The 18,003-nt window shown below is 48.6% G+C and overlaps 4 protein-coding genes across 4 annotated transcripts; 3 read left to right on the forward strand and 1 right to left on the reverse strand.

The window, feature by feature from the left end:
- Positions 1 to 1,172: 1,172 nt before the first annotated feature.
- LOC101784932 (mannan synthase 1) lies at positions 1,173 to 4,005 on the forward strand. The gene is made up of 2 exons (XM_004959201.2): positions 1,173 to 1,535; positions 2,489 to 4,005. Exons 1-2 carry the CDS (start codon positions 1,173 to 1,175, stop codon positions 3,773 to 3,775), a joined length of 1,650 nt encoding a protein of 549 aa, XP_004959258.1. The 3' UTR covers positions 3,776 to 4,005.
- A 186-nt stretch (positions 4,006 to 4,191) lies between these two features.
- Positions 4,192 to 8,720, reverse strand: LOC101783293 (histidine--tRNA ligase, chloroplastic/mitochondrial). The gene is made up of 10 exons (XM_004956213.4): positions 8,276 to 8,720; positions 8,100 to 8,188; positions 7,852 to 7,981; positions 7,666 to 7,758; positions 7,200 to 7,274; positions 6,451 to 6,568; positions 6,028 to 6,170; positions 5,497 to 5,625; positions 4,739 to 4,899; positions 4,192 to 4,670 (listed from the first exon to the last, which is right to left on the reverse strand). Exons 1-10 carry the CDS (start codon positions 8,660 to 8,662, stop codon positions 4,532 to 4,534), a joined length of 1,464 nt encoding a protein of 487 aa, XP_004956270.1. The 5' UTR covers positions 8,663 to 8,720; the 3' UTR covers positions 4,192 to 4,531.
- A 99-nt stretch (positions 8,721 to 8,819) lies between these two features.
- On the forward strand, positions 8,820 to 12,815 carry LOC101783701 (probable serine/threonine-protein kinase PBL23). Its single transcript, XM_012844056.2, has 5 exons — positions 8,820 to 8,964; positions 9,067 to 9,204; positions 10,156 to 10,343; positions 10,437 to 11,548; positions 11,643 to 12,815. The coding sequence occupies exons 4-5, from the start codon at positions 11,329 to 11,331 to the stop codon at positions 12,680 to 12,682; spliced, it is 1,260 nt and encodes a 419-aa protein (XP_012699510.2). The 5' UTR covers positions 8,820 to 8,964; positions 9,067 to 9,204; positions 10,156 to 10,343; positions 10,437 to 11,328; the 3' UTR covers positions 12,683 to 12,815.
- A 2,894-nt stretch (positions 12,816 to 15,709) lies between these two features.
- LOC101784106 (mavicyanin) lies at positions 15,710 to 17,749 on the forward strand. The gene is made up of 2 exons (XM_004956215.2): positions 15,710 to 15,957; positions 17,312 to 17,749. The coding sequence occupies exons 1-2, from the start codon at positions 15,710 to 15,712 to the stop codon at positions 17,592 to 17,594; spliced, it is 531 nt and encodes a 176-aa protein (XP_004956272.1). The 3' UTR covers positions 17,595 to 17,749.
- The last annotated feature ends 254 nt before the right edge of the window (positions 17,750 to 18,003 follow it).

Here is an 18,003-nt window from a genome sequence, read left to right on the forward strand (position 1 = left end):
TGGGCTCAGGCCGGATCGGGCTGGGCGGTCTGAATGGACATCTATTAGCTACGAGAGAGAAAGCACAAGGAAGAAAGTGAGAGAAGGAAGAAAATGAAAGGAAACAAGCCGTGGAGGATAAGGATACCGATGTGGCATCGGCCCACGTGAATGTGCGTGAATCACTCATTAACTTTTGCAATAGTAGGAGGGCGTGACTGAAATTTTGATGACCGAAATTTCTAACACAAATGTAGGGGGGTCCATCCAACCTGCTACTCTCATGAATCAATTTTTAGGGTTGGCTCATGAGGTGAGCCGCCTCTAGAAACCAACCTGATTTCTAGGAGTGGCTCATGAGGTGTGATTTATAGGGATGGCTCACACCATATATAGTCTATCAGCGTGGATCGGCGTCGGCTGCGACAGTGCGTTGTATAGTTATGTAGGGTAGGGAACTATTCACCTGTTAAAAAAAGTGCGCCTACAAACATTTTTTTTTAGTAGTGGAGGCCTAAGAAAATAATGAAAGAAAATCAGAGGTGAAAATGGGGAAACCGCAGGCACAAGAGAATAAAACTAAAGGCGGTGAGAGAATGAATCCGCCCACTGTCATGGCTAGCAGATATATCTAAAATCTTGTACATATGAACATTGCACGGGATGGAGCGATATTGGAGAACATATATCTTCAGCAAGAATTTATACATATATACCGTCGTGTGTGCGCGTGTTAGCTGTCCCCCATGCAATATAGTTTATATACTACGGCTGCAATGGGCGATAATACGGGGGGACGCCAGCGTGCACGTGTACACTATTAGCCATACGCGCACCGCACGTCCGCACCCAGTCTTTCTACGGTTGCATACACACATGATGCACGCGCAGCCAAAAAGCATCGCAAAGCAAAGCAATAGGCGGCGACAGTACAGATGCAGGCAGCTGGCCGGCATGCCAGATGTATTCTACTGTACTTGCCAAATTAATTAATCGTATATTCATACGTATACCCTCTGTCTAGTGTGTATATATACACAGACAGGCAAGGACACTCTCCACTCCAGTACAAGCAGTATACGTACGTGCACATCACCCTTCAAACTAAACCCTGGTCGGCGACCAGGTACATTCCATGAGGAGTGATTGAGGAAGACATCCCCGGGCGATCCATGCCTCTGCATGCCACAGGCATGGGGAGCCTCGGGTTGGGTGGTGTAGCGGCGACGGCTGGGTCTCCTCCGGCGGCGGCGTCCATCATGCGCGCGGCCTGGCAGGCGGTGCGGTGGCGCGTGGTGGTGCCGGCGCTGCAGCTGGCCGTGTACGTCTGCGCCGCCATGTCGCTGATGCTCTTCCTCGAGCGCCTCTACATGGCGGCCGTGGTCGCCGGGCTCTGGCTGCACCGGCGCCGCTGCAAGCGGCAGGCCTGGCGCCGCCTCGCCGACGCCGACGATCCCCGGCAGCGCGTGCAGGACGACGACGACGACCTGGAGGCCGGCGACGGCCACCGCTGCCCCATGGTCCTGGTCCAGATCCCCATGTTCAATGAAAGACAGGTGAGCGAGATTGCTCTGATTATTGCTCCGGATTCGCGTTCTGGTTCTTCTTTAATTCCAGCTGCTAATCGCCACGCTGAGTTAATGCCTGGCTCACTGGTATGGTATGAGCATGACATTGCTTGTTTGTTTGTACTAACGCAAGCAAGCAAAGCGCGCATGCGAAACAACTGAAAGGTAGCGTCGATCTGTCCAAGCATGGCATGATCGATCACCCCAGCATGCATGATCTGTGCGGCGTTTCTTTCGTACAGTTGGTTGTTGCCGCATATATGCACTTTAATTTGTTTCTCCTCCATGCATGTAAAAGCGAGAAACCAAAGCTACTTTGTTTTCGTTTGCAACAGTTTCTTGTTTTCTTCTCCTTTTCTTTACCTTTCCCCCACGTCAAAGTCAAAACCCACAGACATGAAGTATTCTTCATGGGATGGATAGATTTTTTTTTCCTTATGTGTATTTGTTCTTGGAGAAATTGTTTGCATATACATGTATCTGTAGAGGAGTGAATGTTAGAGATGTGGTAACAGAAAGGAAGGCAATGCCATGCAACAATGAGGTCAACTCTAGGTCTCTAGCTTGTCGCTAGCTAGCAATATTCTGAGATGAGCTGGACTCATTTCCGTCTCTCTAATTTGATTTATCTCTGATACAATTTATTGCCATATATCGGAGTGCATGCTTGCTGTCCATCCGTATCTTAAGCTTTGTACTATGTATTTGTTACACAAATTATATATGTATATATGAGAGCACTCGGTCGCCTCTAATAATTAACATGTGTATCTAGAGTAGTATATCTTGTCAGAAACGACAATCAGTCCAGCTTATTAATTTCTGTACGTAGTAGGTTTTTATCTAGATCTTGCTACGTATACTCTCTCTATATATCGTATCGACCAAAGATTATGTTATTAACTAACTGCTACTAATAAACCACGTCCGCACGCGGTCAGGTGTACCGTCTGTCGATCGGGGCGGCGTGCGGGCTGTCGTGGCCATCGGAGCGGCTGGTGATCCAGGTGCTGGACGACTCGACGGACCCGGCGATCCGCGAGCTGGTGGAGGTGGAGTGCGCGCGGTGGGTGCGCAAGGGCGTGCGCATCCGCTACGAGAACCGCAGCAACCGCAACGGGTACAAGGCCGGCGCCATGCGGGAGGGCCTCCGCAAGCCCTACGCCCGCGACTGCGAGTTCGTGGCCATCTTCGACGCCGACTTCCAGCCCGACGCCGACTTCCTCCGCCGCGCCGTGCCGCCGCTGCTCCGGGACCCCGGCGTGGCGCTGGTGCAGGCCCGGTGGTGCTTCATCAACGCCGGCGACTGCATCCTCACCCGCATCCAGGAGATGTCCCTCAACTACCACTTCGCCGTGGAGCAGGAGGTGGGCTCCGCCTGCCACGCCTTCTTCGGCTTCAACGGCACCGCCGGCGTGTGGCGCGTCGCCGCGCTGGCCGACGCGGGGGGCTGGAAGGAGCGCACCACCGTGGAGGACATGGACCTCGCCGTGCGCGCCAGCCTCCGCGGGTGGCGCTTCGTCTACGCCGGCGATCTCGCCGTGCGCAACGAGCTGCCCAGCACTTTCCGGGCGTACCGGTACCAGCAGCACCGGTGGTCGTGCGGGCCGGCCAACCTGTTCCGCAAGGTGCTCCCGGAGGTCCTGCGCTGCGACCGGGTGTCGCCGTGGAAGAAGCTGCACCTCCTCTACGCCTTCTTCTTCGTGCGCAAGGTGGTGGCGCACCTCGTCACCTTCCTCTTCTATTGCGTCGTCATCCCGGCCTGCGTCCTGGTGCAGGGGGACGTGCACCTGCCCAGGTACGTGGCCATGTACGTGCCGGCGGCCATCACGCTGCTCAACGCCGCCTGCACACCCAGGTCGTGCCACCTGCTCGTCTTCTGGATCCTCTTCGAGAACGTCATGTCCATGCACCGCTCCAAGGCCGCCGTCATCGGCCTGCTCGAGGCCAGCCGCGCCAACGAGTGGGTCGTCACCGACAAGCTCGGCAGCAGCAAGGCTGCGGCAGCGCCACCGGCGATCGCGAGGAGGAAGAAGCAACCGGTGCGGAGACGGGAGGTGCATGTGCTGGAGCTCGTGATGGGGGTGTGCCTGCTCTACTGCGCCATCTACGACATCGTCTTCTTTGGCCAGGATCATTTCTACCTGTACCTGCTCCTGCAGTCGGCGGCGGCCTTCATCGTTGGCTTCGGCTACGTCGGCGCCTCAGTGCCGGCAGCACCGTCCTGACCGACCCACCGACGGCCGATCGACGACGACTCAGTGCCTGCGTGTGATCCCCACTCCCAAACATTCATTAATTGTTTGGAGCCTCGTGTCATGGGGAATAATCATGAAAAATCAAGCTCAATTTCGTTACAATTTTTTTTTCAAAACCAAGAGACAGGTTCAACCGCCAAAAAAAGAAAAGAATTTTCCGAACCAGCTGGACTTCCGTGACTGCATGGTACCGTGTGCTGTAATAGCTATTACTCCCTCCGTCCTAAATTAGGATTCGTTTGTCCATTTCTTTTGATATGCACCTGGATATATATGATATGCACCTGGATATATATTATGTCTAGATACGTAGTAAAAGCTATGTATCTATAAAAGTCAAAACTAATAGTAATTTAGGATGGAAGGAGTACGGGCCTCGCATTGTCTGAACGAATATGACAGATTTGCTGTTACAGCACCAACAAGCTACTCATGGCACATATATATCTGATTATGAAAACCCCACTGTTACAGCAGGTTAAACTCCAAGCTACCTAGCTCCTAACTCACCAGCATTATCCGAGCTAGCCTGACCTACAATTTTGCAACCTCTGCCGATGATTGATTCTTTACACTAAAACCAAACAAACGAAGACACAACTCTGACAGCAAAGGTTTATATCACGAGTTTGTATCTATCCCATGTATATATGTATCTACACAACTTCAAGAAAAAATGGCAAAAAAAATGATGCTCAGAAATTAGGCCTTCTAATAAGCAAAAGCTCAGTCTAGTTCATCTGCCTTAACCTCGTATTCTTCCCTGGTTGATAGTATCTTTACACGAACCATACCTCGCTCCCACTCGGAGTTTCCAACCAATATCAGCCTGCTAGCATTGATCCTCTCCGCATGCTTAAATACCCTGGTAGTAGCGTAAAGGGATATTTCAGGCACAGCAATATACAAATGAGGACAAAAATGTATGTATACCATTTGAGACGCTTGTCTTCTACAAGGTCAACAGCTCGGCCTTTCTTCCTCAGAGAAGAAGCAATACTGGATGCTGGTCCTTCGAGCACTTCGTCCAAAGGGAAGACAATGTCATCTATCTGACGTGACATATCAGGCAACAGACCCTTTTCTTTCAGCAGCTGCCATAATGTAAATTACAATAATATTAATGGCACTCTCTTGAAGCAGTAACTCAAAATGATGTAAAACTGCAAATCATTCTTTTTGAGAAAATCATGTCATAGTAGACATCTTATTTACATCCTCCACTTTGCATGAATTAGCACACAGCTAGCACTTGAGATGCTTAGGCCCTATTTGGATGCAAAGTATTTTAGTTGTTTTAGAAAAATACTATGGTTTTGTGGAATACTTTGGTTTTGGAAAGTGGTGGGGTGTTTGGATGCTACAAACTTCGCAGTTTTGAAAACCATGGTTTTGATAAAAACTGCAGTCTTTTTGGAGTTTATAAAACTCCACTCCCTACCTCTTTTTTCTAAATTGTGGCTTTGTACATCTCTGCTTTTAAAAACTACAGTTTCTTGATACTATGGTTTCTCAAAACTACAATACCCAAACAGGCGTCTTGAATTGGTTCTGTTTTTAAGTTCATATTAACAGAGGTAGTCTCTATCTTCAATTCTTCATTAAACATCAATCTGGCTTATTTCTTATACCAAACGGATTGTTTAATTCTATGAAGAAAGGAACCAAAGATGGGATAGAAAATGGCATACTTCCACTATAACAGCATCTCCAAATCCAAAGCCACAAGCTGGAATATCTTCACTTCCAAATGTTGAAAGCAATTTATCATACCTTCCACCGCCACAAATTGCTCTCAGTTTTCCTTCTCTATCAAATGCCTACAAAAATGGACCACGAGTTTCAAATGAAACAGGAGTTGGTGGCATGGAAATGATAATGCAGAATTTATTTAGTCAGGAAAGAAAAAAAAAGTAATGCCAGGTCAACACAACCTTAAAGAAGCAAAATATACTCTATGATATGAAACATGTTGTCTAATCAGGCATCGATATTAAATTGTTGATCAAATTTTAACCAACCATTCTGCATGGACAATAGTGTAATCTAGCTTGTGCGCTAAAATGATGCTACAAATCATGAAAAATAACTTGAGAAAAGGCTAACAGAAATGTTTTTGTAAATAGAATACATTATCTGAGCAGTTTGATGATAGCAGTCCTGCAGTTGAACCAGGAACTTTCATGAGTTTAGACATGAGAAAGAGATGAGCTGAAAACAACCTCAAATACAATTCCCGTGTAGTATGCAAGGCCACGGACCACTGACGCATCAAAACAAATCCAATCAGCATAACCATATTGCTCCGCAAATGAGAAGAGTTTCTTCAAGTCAGCAACAGCTTCAACACCAGAGCCTAGCACCTCTGCATGAATATAACAAGATTAAACAATAACCTTTGCCAAAAGGTCCATCAACAAAGATTGTTCATTAAAATCAAACATTTATATGGATAAACAAAGACAAAATTGCCAGATTAACAACAAATTCAGCACAAAGACCCCAGCACATAACTCTAACTAATATTCTTTTAGATAATATAACTAACAATTTAGCCACATACCTTAGGGTAATATTCAAGTAAAGGTATATCATATATATAGCATGCATGATAACAAATCAACCACCAAAGGTTAGGAGAAAACCTTCAAGCTTGGACAATGACTTGAGCGAAAGCACTTCAATGATACCCTGGACAGCTTCAGATGACAGCCCAGTTGACATAAGTTCCTTCTCAATTTCTTCCCTAGTCAATTTTCCAAACTGCAAAATGTTTATCTTAGAATGAAGACACAGACATAATACCAACAAAAGTATAGCAATGAACGTATTCATCAAATTGTCACAAATAGTTTATATATAGAAAAACGCAGCAACAATAATCTGTTACTCAGTCCAATAATTGTATAAAAGGAACAGGGCTCTGTGATAAGTGATTACTTGTTACTTCCAAAGTTCCAATTTCACGAAATAGGCAGACATGAGCTTATAAGGACTAACTTTATCAGCTTGTCCAGCTGTTCACTCGCATGAGACAAGCATGGGTAGAATAAAATGGTCCATGTCACCATCTGATGAACCAACAGGTGCTCTTGGTAGTAGCAAGTGCCAAACTCCTAAACGGCAAATGGTTTTGGAGTTGAAAGGTGTTTTCTGGACTCTAGCAAGAGGTTAGTGGGTTTAAAATGACTTGTTCCGTTACAATAAAGAAATGTTTGTCCTGTAATCCATTATTAAAAATGTAAGAAGCTGAAGAAGATATACAAATCATCCTACTTTGATTTGCAGTCTGATGTTACAAGTTACCACAATGTGTCAGCCCCCAAACCTACACACAGAGTACAATAGGCAAGAAGATAACATAGTGCAACAATTAGCAATGAACAGGTGATACCTTATCAACAATAACACAAACTTGAGTGAATAAATGTTCTGGTATGGAGTACATGTTCAACACAGCCAGAAGAACCTGGAGAAAGCAAATAATAGTCAGCTAGAAAGCAGAGAAAACACATGAACTGACATGTACCAAGATGTTATCAAGTGTCAGCAGCTGCATCATTCAGGTAGTCCAATTCCTAGTGGAGTTCCATTTCCTTGTGAAATAGGCAAGGAATAAAATGGACAACCGCTACCACAAAGCAACATAGTCATGTACCACACCAATTTGGCAATATGAGAATGACTATATAAGTTTACGAGTTTTTCTTTTCTTTTTTACCAAACGAGTTTAAGAGTTAACTGTGATGCCAATTTACTTTTGGAGGACATACAGTCAAGACAAGCGAATCAAAAACATGAAACAGAAATATTGAGGAAAAGGTGAATTTAGATGGATAATTGAGTGAGTGAAACGTAACCTTCCTGCTGGACACCCTGATCCCCACATCCGAAGATGTAATTCCAAGACGTTGAAATAAGAGAACAATAGCCTGAAGAAGCTCAGCCTCAGCCTGATTTGAACAATGGTATGGCAATGCCCAATCAATTCAAAGTATACAAGCACAGCATCATCCAGAATCAACAAGGGAGGAGAAGGATGGTACCCGAACTTTAGGGACACCAAAGATATCCATATTCCATTGGTAATGCTCCCGCCTTCTCCCTCTGGTCATGCGCTCATATCGCCAGCATTGTCCTATAGTAAACCATTTCAGTGGAAGGGAGACTGATTTTCTAGACAGAAGAAGAGTAGGCGAAAATCACATTCTGATGGAAAGAAGAGCCATAAGTAAATATTGTAGGCATGACAATTGGTGAGAATAGAATAGCAAAGCTGCTACAGCATACGTACCCTTGCTTTATGACTAGGCGCGCTAGGGAAGGGGTGATTTCGGGCCTGAGAACAACACGTCGACCCCCTTTATCCTCGAAGTTGTAGAGCTGCGTTGCAGAATCAAGAGCAGAATTAAATTACTTCAGTTCAGAAATCAGAGTGGACTTCAATTAATGAAGAGCTCAGAGAGACACCTGCTGCGTGATCTCCTCCCCTGCCTTTCGGATGAAGAGCGCCTCCGACTCGAGGACGGGGAAGTCCACCTCCTCGAAGGCCATCAGGCGGGAGACCTCCCTGAATTGATCGAACAGCCAGGTGCGGAGGCGCATGTCCTCTGGCGGGAAGTCCCTGGTGCCGCGCGGCGGGTTGACGTCGACGACGCCATTGGCATCAACATGGGTCGAGGCCTCGTCGCCGTGGGTCAGCATCGAGGAGGATGCGGAGGAGAGGAACCGGCGGCGGCTGTGACTGTGGATGTGGCGGCGGGAGAAGGAGCCCGCGAGGCAGGTGGGGCTGAGGGGTAAGCGCGGGCGGAGGAGGAGGAGGTGGCGAAGCGACGGCGAGGACGACCACGCCGCCATCGATTCGGCTCCACTGCTAGATTGGAGAAGCAACAACAGCAACAGGTGGGGGATGAAGCTGCTGATGGTGGGAGATAATGCGATGCGGTTAGCGTTTGGGCTGGGCCGATACCGAACAGGTTGAGGCCCATTAACGATGCAATTTGCTGGGCTTCGTTCTTTTTCCGTGCCTCCTTCCTTCCTGTCTCCTCCTCTCGGCGGTGGAGAAGTCAAATGTCGTGGGCGGCGGCGGCGGCGAGAAAGCTCGCCGGAATCTCTCAGTCGAGCGATCCACCAGCCTTGACTGGTGGTCTTCTCTACCGGTAGGCACTCATCTTCAACTATTCCCTTCCAAATCCCAAGCCCAAACTAACCCGAGATCTCTCCCCTTCTTCTCTTCTGTGCCATGCCAACCTTTGTTTCAGCTCCTATGGAAGCGGCTCCAGCGGAAGCCGAAAGAGATCGCTGCCTTGGAGGGTCGTGTCGATCGGTGCCATCAGCCTTGCTGGGGGGCTCGTGCTCAGCGCCGTTAACGACCTCGCCATCTTCCATGGATGTACAACGTCAGATTCCTGTCTCCTTTTTTCTTTTTTTTTTCCTTTTTTCTTTTTGGCTTCCTCTGTTCAAAATCAATTCAGTTCAATATACTCGTGCTCTCCCAATATTTTACTCAAGAGCAAAAGATTGATTTTCTTTCCACATCAATGGGATGGGATGGGCATGGCAAAGTTCGGGCAATTTCCCCAAATGTCAACATTTCTCCTTTGTGTGCATTTATACATCAGTAACATATCTATTGTAGAAAATCCATTTGGAGGATTGCATTGAAGACTGAACTCTTGTAGGGTTTAAAATCAGATGCTCGCCATTGAATGCTAATGTGTTTACAATTGATTCACAAGACTCAATGTGAGTTGTAACTTCATCTGGGATAACCACAATGGCGCTCCTATTATCGTTGCATGAAATTTGTTGGTTTAGTGAATGGTACTTCATTTCATCAATGCAAACTGGAATAGTTGGGTTATTTCCTCGGACACATATGATGTTCTTGGTTTATTTGGTGTATATGGTTGTACAAATAGATAACATAACTGTGAGACTCGTTTCATATTCAAATGAGTTCCAGTCATCTCTATTTTTTCTCTTCTACTCCCTCCGTCCCAAATTGTAGTTCGTTTTGGCTTTTCTAGGTGCATAGTTTTTGCTATGCATTTAGATGTAGTATATGTCTAGATGCATAATAATATCTATGAATCTAGAAAAGCCAAAACAACCTACAATTTGTGAAACGGAGGGAGTATATTGTTTTTACAGATGTCTTGTTTTGTTCATCAGCCATCATATTTTGAGTTACTGTAACAAGGTTCTAGGTGCTTATGAACAACATTTTCCATATTCTATCTTGCCTCATGCAGTTGTACAAATATACATCGATGTGACATTGCATTTTTGCTTGCTTTCCTCAATGATAACCCTAATAAAGGAGAACTTACAAGTTTGAATGCTTTCAGTAAGGCAATTGAGAAGGCGGCTGACAACCCAAAGGTTGTCGAAGCAATTGGAGTGCCTATAGTCAGAGGACCGTGGTATGAAGCTTCGCTTGAAGTGGGCCATCGACGGAGATCTGTTTCATGCACATTCCCTGTATCTGGGCCACACGGGTCAGGATCTTTCCAAATTGAGGCGACCCGAAATGGAGGTCAGTGTTCAGTCTTTTCCTTTGCTGTGCCTGATTAGTTGCGTACATGATACAAGACAATGAATCAATGATAAAATCTGTTGTGTCGTGTAGAGGATGGAATGCTTTCCTTTCTGCGGCATCATGACTGGGAGATTCTTACCATGGAGGCTCATCTGCATGTACCTTCAGATGATGAGCAGCAGAAAACGTTGGTGAAGGTTGCAAGCAATGGCAGTGCTCAATCTGGGGAGCCTGAGTGAGAGTTAAGCTGCCATATTCTCATATCATCAGATCCTTTGTACGAAGGTGAATCTTGCAATCAATGGCAGTGCGCAATCTGGGGAGCCTGATAGTTAAGCTGCCATATTCTCATATCATTAGACCCTTGATATGCTAGTGTAGCTTTTCAAAGGTCTGGTCATTGGTCAATCTATGTGCTTGGTATGTAGTAGTACTGAATCTGATAGATGGCTGATAATGTTTTTGCTGAAGGTGGATTCATCCAAGCTAGTATATATGTTACTGACATGACCTAAAGAGAAGAGAAGCCGTTGCCTTTGTTCCAAAATTAGCAGCAGCAGAACAACCTGCAAGCACACAGCCATGCAGGCGGCCATATGCTATTTGTGGCCAGCCATTAGTTATATTGGCCCAGTTTTGGCGGCCAGGGTGCTGGCAACAAGACAACTGGATGATTCACTTTCTAGGTAGCCTGTTATTGATTCGTCTGTTGCTGCTGCTGCTTCTCGGGCCAAGCCTCGATCCAATTACACTGCCTGACGGTCGCCTCCACTCGCCGGCCGGCGGAGCGCACGGCTTGCCACCGCATCGCCATTGCGTCCGGCATCGGGTGTCGTTCTAGACAATTCCCCATAGGATTGGATCGGGCTGAATGCTTGGGCAAATTCGATTCGAATTTGCTCAAGCATTCGTGTCGATTCCCGGTAGCTGATCGATTACTCAATCAAGGAGGCCAAGTAGAAAATCGTGCAAGGCGACGAAGATGGGCATCTTGTGTTGCTTCCAGTCCCACCACGCCGGCGGCGAGAGCAGTGATCACGCTGTTCCTTCCTCGTCCACGGCGGCTTCATCCTCTGTTACCTCAAACAAGGATCGTCCCCTTCCCGAGCGGCGGCCCGGCGACTACAAGAGCATCAGGAGCAATAACAGCGTCGACTACAGCAACCTCGTCACCCTCGTCAACGAGATCGTCGCCGACTCAGGTACCCAACTTTATCGATTGATCACCCTCTGAGAGATCGTCTCGTTACCTATGATGGCCATCCATACGAATGCTAACGATGTTATGCGATGCAGTGAGCTACCGTCACAAGCGCGTGGCCGAGGAGATCCTCAAGATGGGCAAGGCCGGCAAGGTGACGGCGCGCGCCTTCACGTACGCCGAGCTCTCCGAGGCCACCGGCGGCTTCCAGCCGGAGTCGGTGCTGGGCGAAGGCGGCTTCGGCCCCGTCTACCGCGGCCGCCTGCCCCCCAGGTCGTCGGGCCCGGAGGTGGCCGTCAAGCAGCTGGACCGCAACGGCGTGCAGGGCACGCGCGAGTTCCTGGTGGAGGCGCTGATGCTGAGCCTGCTCAAGCACCCTCACCTGGTGACGCTGCTTGGCTTCTGCACCGACTCCGACCACCGCATGCTCGTCTACGAGTACATGCCGCTGGGCTCCCTGGAGGACCACCTGCTGGACCTGCCCCCGGGGCGCCCGCCGCTGGACTGGGCCACCCGCATGCGCGTCGCCCAGGGCGCCGCCCGGGGCCTGGAGTACCTGCACGACACCGCGCGGCCGCCCGTTATCTACCGCGACTTCAAGGCCTCCAACATCCTCCTCGACACGGGATTCCGCGCGCGCCTCTCCGACTTCGGGCTCGCCAAGGTCGGCCCCTCCGGCGACAAGACCCACGTGTCCACACGCGTCATGGGCACCTACGGCTACTGCGCGCCCGAGTACGCGCTCACGGGCAAGCTCACCACCATGTCCGACGTCTACAGCTTCGGTGTCGTCTTCCTCGAGATTGTCACGGGGCGCCGCGCCATCGACACCGCCAGGGAGCCGGACCAGCACAACCTCGTGCTCTGGGCGGGGCCGCGGTTCAAGGACAAGCGACGGTTCGCCGAGATGGCCGATCCGCTGCTCCAGGGGGAGTACCCGACCAAGGGCCTCCACCAGGCGCTCGCCATCGCGGCCATGTGCCTCCAGGAGGATGCCACCATGCGCCCCGCCATCAGCGACGTCGTCAGCGCGCTCGAGTATCTCGTGGTCGCGGGTGGAGGCGCGGGCGATGACGAGGAGGCTCCGGATCCCAATGAGCAGCAGCAAACCGACGACGACGACGCGCAAGCGTAACATGTCTGATCAAGGGAAATTTGAATTGACCATACGTGTTCATTAATTATATGCATGCATAGGTATGTAAATTCGTATATATATATATACACACTATGTTGGTGCATGTATATATCTCTCGTCGATCGAAGAATAGAGGACTTTCATGACAAATTGTAACGCATATTGTTACATGATGAGAATTGAAATGTATATTCTTTTCGGACAAATACATGATAAGTTGGCGACGACGGAGGCCATATGGTGGTGGCAGGAGGCAGCGGCAAGAGAGGCTACGATGACGCTACCGCAAGCGGGGTAGGGTCTTGCATTGCCGGCGGCTGCCGGCGCAGCTCTTCGGCGAGATCTTACCCTGTTGTGGCAGGGAAAGGGCACGAAAGGCGGGTGCAGGGGCGATGCAGCAAGAGTAGAGAAGAGAAATCAATCTAGTATGAGCTTGAAGGAGCAGAATGGACGGAGGAAGAAGAAACACCATGGCCTTTGGTTGCAAGACCAACTACTAAGAAAAATCGAGTCATCTACCAAACAAAACACCATGGCCCGCATAGACAGCCTCGAAGAAAAAGGTTACTGAGTGCTATTGGTAACGTGGCTATTCATGGTGTAATATCCATTTCGGTCCATCTTCTTTTGCCTTCCATCTCCCACACTATGAAAAAGCTCCCCCACCCACGACTACCGCCGCCTCTAATCTCAGTATCAATCTCCGGTTCTCCACACTCCGAGCAGAACTCCCCTGCCTCCACCGTCGCCTGCTCAGCTCTAGCATCGTTCTGCCGCCTCCGTCGCTATCCTCCAACGCCATCGCCACTAATCTCGTCGGAGCTTAACGCCCCACTACGATTCCTACCCAAACATCATCCTCCGCCTCCCTGCCCGTCCGGCGAACTATCGACGACCTTATTTGGAGCGGGCAGCTATGGAAACCAACCTTCAACCACTAACCCCTAAATGGCGGCACGACGACGAGCAGCAATAGCTGGTGCGGCGCGGAGGAAGCCAAGGAAAAACAAGCGTTGTGGGGTCCACCTAAAAGTGGTGGCTGAGATCGGTGTGGCTGTGGCATGAGTCATCCAAACGGGCCATCTGTAGTGATGATTTGATATGGCTTAAATTAAGGTGGTGTTTGGTTCACAAGTTGTAACGCAAACGTAAACGTAATTAAAAAGCACCGGTATAACGCAAATAGAAAACAGCCATAGCAGCAGCTGCTGCTGCCACGACACAGCAGCAAGCTCTGGAGCGCAGCAGTTCCTGCACAGGAGCAGCCAGCAGGCATTGCAGCACAGCGGCAGTGGCTCGCGCACAGCAGCAGGCTATGCAGGATCAGCTCGGCCGCTCGGGGATTTGATTCATCCCACCATCGGGTGTAATCAAAGTTGTATAATGATGGGATCTGATTACATGGTAATCGATTACAGAGACCCATAACCAAACAAAAACAAACGAAATCGCTTTGCACTGGGAGCTGATTACGTTACAAAACAACCAACCAAACAGCACCTAATCTTTTGTGATGATTTGATTTTTTTTTTATAAAACAACAGTTTACACACATGATACCGTGCCTTCTGTTTAATTTTTTCTCCTTCCCCTCACGGCCTCACCTCAGCAGTAGGTCAGAGATTATTTCTTTTTTTTTCTGAGATCAGTCAGAGATTATTTCTTGAGGCCTTCGCCTGACTCACGAGGTGCTCCTTTGGCGGTTGGGTGAGCAGCGACGTTACCACGCAGCGTCGAGAATGCAGTCAGGTGAAGAAAAATCACTCAAAAAATAAAAAAGGAAGAAACGAGAGGAGAACGGGAAAAAAAAGTGAAACCGCGCGCGTTTCTGGAAGACGTTGACCGCATGAAATGTTTGCTGCATTCAGACGTACATAGCTCCGTGCAAACAGTTACATGTGAGCATTTGTCAAAGTTCTCAGGCTTCAATATTGGGAAAAAAAATACAGCACATCACAGACTTTTCGTCCATCGAGCTTGCCTACACGGTGACGACAAAAAGAATGGTCGACGGCCTCAAAAGTCCCTGGTCCTCGATAGTGATACACACTCACGGGCGTGCCACCAGGTCACCAGGTCGGTATACCGATTACCGAACACGCGAATTATTAAGCTGCAGATATGTGCACTCTTCGTGCATGAGAAAAAAGTTGATGATTACATACAAAATCAAAAGAGATAACGAACCTACAATTATATTATTATTATTGTTATTGTTATTACGATAGCTAGATCCGATACACACTGATTGATCTACCTTTATGACGCATTCAACAGGATTAATTAGTTAGCACTTAACTGAGCCGCATGCTTGGAATGCTTATTCAGGTTCGCTTGCACAACGCAACAACCCTGGTGGCCCTGTTGACTTGTGCTGTGTGGTACGGTGGTCAGGCCATGCATGGAAAGGTCAGCACGCAGCTGACTGGGTGCAGGTACGCGTACGCGTACGCCGTTGAAATGACACCGCGGCCGTTGAACAGGTCATAGCTTTTACTAGTAGTATTTCGTAGCCCATCCATCTGAAAGTAAGGCCAGTTCCTCCAAACTCCCAACTTTGACACTATGCAAAAAGAAGATTCCCCGTCACATCAAACTTGCGGTAGATGCATGAAGTACTAAATGTAGACGAAATAAAAAACTAATTGCATAGTTTTGTTGTACTTTGTGAGATGAATATTTTGAGCCTAATTAGTCAATATTTGGACAATAATTCACAAGTACAAACGAAACGCTACAGTTGCGCATTTATGGCAAAATGCCAATTTTGCCACTCCCAAATTGGGAACTAAACAAGACCTAAGCTGCTCTGACGACGTCTGACGGCGCACATCTATTTGCCACCTACCGCGGGCGCGCACCTATCACATATATGCTATATATACGCACCCAATTTCTCGGACCAATCCATCCATTCATCACAAGCTCTAGCTCCTTCGATCGACCGCCTGCAAGAAGCTCGCCGGCGATCTCCTCTGCTTCTTATCACCCCTTACATCAGCTAGCTACCTGACTACCTGTCCCATGGCAGCCAAGCTTATTGCCTTTGCGGCCGTGTTGGCGGCGGCCGTGATCAGCACGGCGTTGGCGGCGACCTACAACATCGGCGAGCCGGGCTGGTCCTGGGACCTTCAGACCAACTACAGCGACTGGGCCGCCTCCAAGCGGTTCCACCCAGGCGACCAGATCGTATTCAAGTACTCCCCGCAGGCGCACGACGTGGTGGAGGTGAGCAAGGCAGACTACGACTCCTGCTCCTGTTGGGATACGAGGTAGGCTACACTAGCGCAAAAACAAAATTTTCTACCGCGCCAGGAAAACTGCCGTATAAGGATCACGGGATTACCACTCGACGCACTACTGGTGCGGAAGATGTAGATTCGCGTCGATGCAGCGAAGTGGATCAGCGTAGTCATACGTAGTCGATCACGTCGACGTCCAGCAGCTCCTCAGCAGCTCGTCCACGTGCAGCAAGATCTCCCTCATGCCGCGGCTCGTCGGCGGCTCGTCGTGGCTCGTCGGCGGCTCGTCCAAGTGCTGCAGGCGCAACACCTCCAAGGTATCCACACGTACAGGGAGGAAGTGTCGCAAGCCGGACTGCTAGATCCGTGAGTTGCAACAGGCGAGGGCGTAGGAGGCGCGGCAGATGTGTTTCGCCAAAAAGGTGTAAACCCTAGGGCGCCCCCACCCCTCTATTCATAGAGGTTCCTAACGGGCCTCTAGGTCCGAGGCCCATTAGTACTTCTAAACCTAATCCAACTCGGATCACATCCGAATTGGGCTTCCAGCCCCTTAAGTGTGTGACCCTATGGGTTCGGATACGTATAGACATGGCCCGAGTACTCCTACTCGGCCCAATAGTCGGTAGCGGCCTCTAGCAAGACGTGCCAACTCCTATACGCACGCGAAGATCATATCAGACGAACCATCACAACATTATATACATGCTATTCCCTTTGCCTCACGATATTTGGTCTAGCTCCAAGCCGACCGCTCTTTCTCGATCCTGTGATTTGAAATCCCTTTGTAGGTTAACTCTTAACCGTATGTAGCATGGCCATGCATTTTCGGATCCGATCACTCGAGGGGCCTAGAGATATCACTCTCAATCAGAGAGGGGCAAATCCCATCTTGATTGACCATGTTTCACAGCATGCTTCTTGACAAACCAGAAAGCTACCTTTATAACTACCCTGTTACGGCGTAGCGTTTGATAGCCCCTAAGTAGGTCGATCCACATCTTGAATACATGCGACAATCTCAGGTCTAAGGACAAAGCGTATATGTTGTTTAAAGAGAGAACTACTTCTCGTGTTGGGTCAGTCCTAGCACATGTCTCCACATGTGCCCACATTATTAGTTCAACATCTCCATATCCATGACTTGTGAAACATAGTCATCGACTAATACATGTGCTAGTCTAATATTCATGTGTGTCCTCACATGAACTCCAACTAGGGACAACTTTAGAATAACCATACAAGTAAAGAGTTTCACACACAATGCGCATAATTGCAAATCAATTCAAGTAGCCTTTAATGGATATTCAATGAACACAATATAAATCATGGATACAAATGGAATATCATCATCTCTATGATTGCCTCTAGGGCATACCTCCAACAGCTCCAACGCCAGGCCCATCGTCACCCACACCTCCGGCAACGACGCCATCGCCCTGACCTCCGCGGGGATGCGCTACTTCATCTGCGGTATCCCCGGCCACTGCGCCGGGGGCATGAAGCTCCAGGTCGACGTCGTGCCCAGCGCCACCTCCCTCGCCCCGGCCAGCGCTCCCGGCACCAATGCCCCGACCTCTCCGTCCACGTCCGGTTCCGCCGCTACCAAGGCCACCGCCACCGGCTTCGCTCTCGCCGGCGTCTTGATCGCCGCCGGTCTCATGGCTTAATTCGCTACTATCGCTTTGCTGCAAGCCTGACCAGACGTGTTTATATATTTAGTTATCATTGATTGCTGTATTCTTTTGGTGAGATGTCGCACGAGATACATGTATGTACGTATACAGAGATGAGAACGAGACATTTGTCAACATACATATATACATAACACATACCTATAGTATATACTGAGACGGACCTTCTTCTTCTTGTATATCTGTGTATATCTGTTGACTTTTGAGAATGAGGTGATGATGCATACATGTACTCTCTCTATTCCAAAATATATCGTTTTAATTTTTATAGATGCATAGATATATGGTTATATCTAGATACATAGTACAATATATGTATCTAGAAAAATTAAAACGACCTACATTTTGAAACGGAGGAAGTACGTATATAATAATGAAATGGATG

The sequence above is a fragment of the Setaria italica genome, chromosome II (genome assembly GCF_000263155.2).
Source record: "Setaria italica strain Yugu1 chromosome II, Setaria_italica_v2.0, whole genome shotgun sequence".
Taxonomy (NCBI): Eukaryota; Viridiplantae; Streptophyta; class Magnoliopsida; order Poales; family Poaceae; genus Setaria; species Setaria italica.

Excerpts from the sequence above, each read along its gene's own strand:
- LOC101784932 (XM_004959201.2), top strand. The coding sequence starts at position 1,173 with ATGGGGAGCCTCGGGTTGGGTGGTGTAGCGGCGACGGCTGGGTCTCCT. Across the intron at positions 1,536-2,488 it reads CCATGTTCAATGAAAGACAG|GTGTACCGTCTGTCGATCGG; the intron begins GTGAGCGAGATT and ends GCACGCGGTCAG.
- LOC101783293 (XM_004956213.4), bottom strand. The coding sequence starts at position 8,662 with ATGGCGGCGTGGTCGTCCTCGCCGTCGCTTCGCCACCTCCTCCTCCTC. Across the intron at positions 8,189-8,275 it reads GGGAGGAGATCACGCAGCAG|CTCTACAACTTCGAGGATAA; the intron begins GTGTCTCTCTGA and ends TCTGCAACGCAG. Across the intron at positions 5,626-6,027 it reads ACACGGGAATTGTATTTGAG|GCATTTGATAGAGAAGGAAA; the intron begins GTTGTTTTCAGC and ends CCATTTTTGTAG.
- LOC101783701 (XM_012844056.2), top strand. The coding sequence starts at position 11,329 with ATGGGCATCTTGTGTTGCTTCCAGTCCCACCACGCCGGCGGCGAGAGC. Across the intron at positions 11,549-11,642 it reads CGAGATCGTCGCCGACTCAG|TGAGCTACCGTCACAAGCGC; the intron begins GTACCCAACTTT and ends TATGCGATGCAG.
- LOC101784106 (XM_004956215.2), top strand. The coding sequence starts at position 15,710 with ATGGCAGCCAAGCTTATTGCCTTTGCGGCCGTGTTGGCGGCGGCCGTG. Across the intron at positions 15,958-17,311 it reads TGCTCCTGTTGGGATACGAG|CTCCAACGCCAGGCCCATCG; the intron begins GTAGGCTACACT and ends TACCTCCAACAG.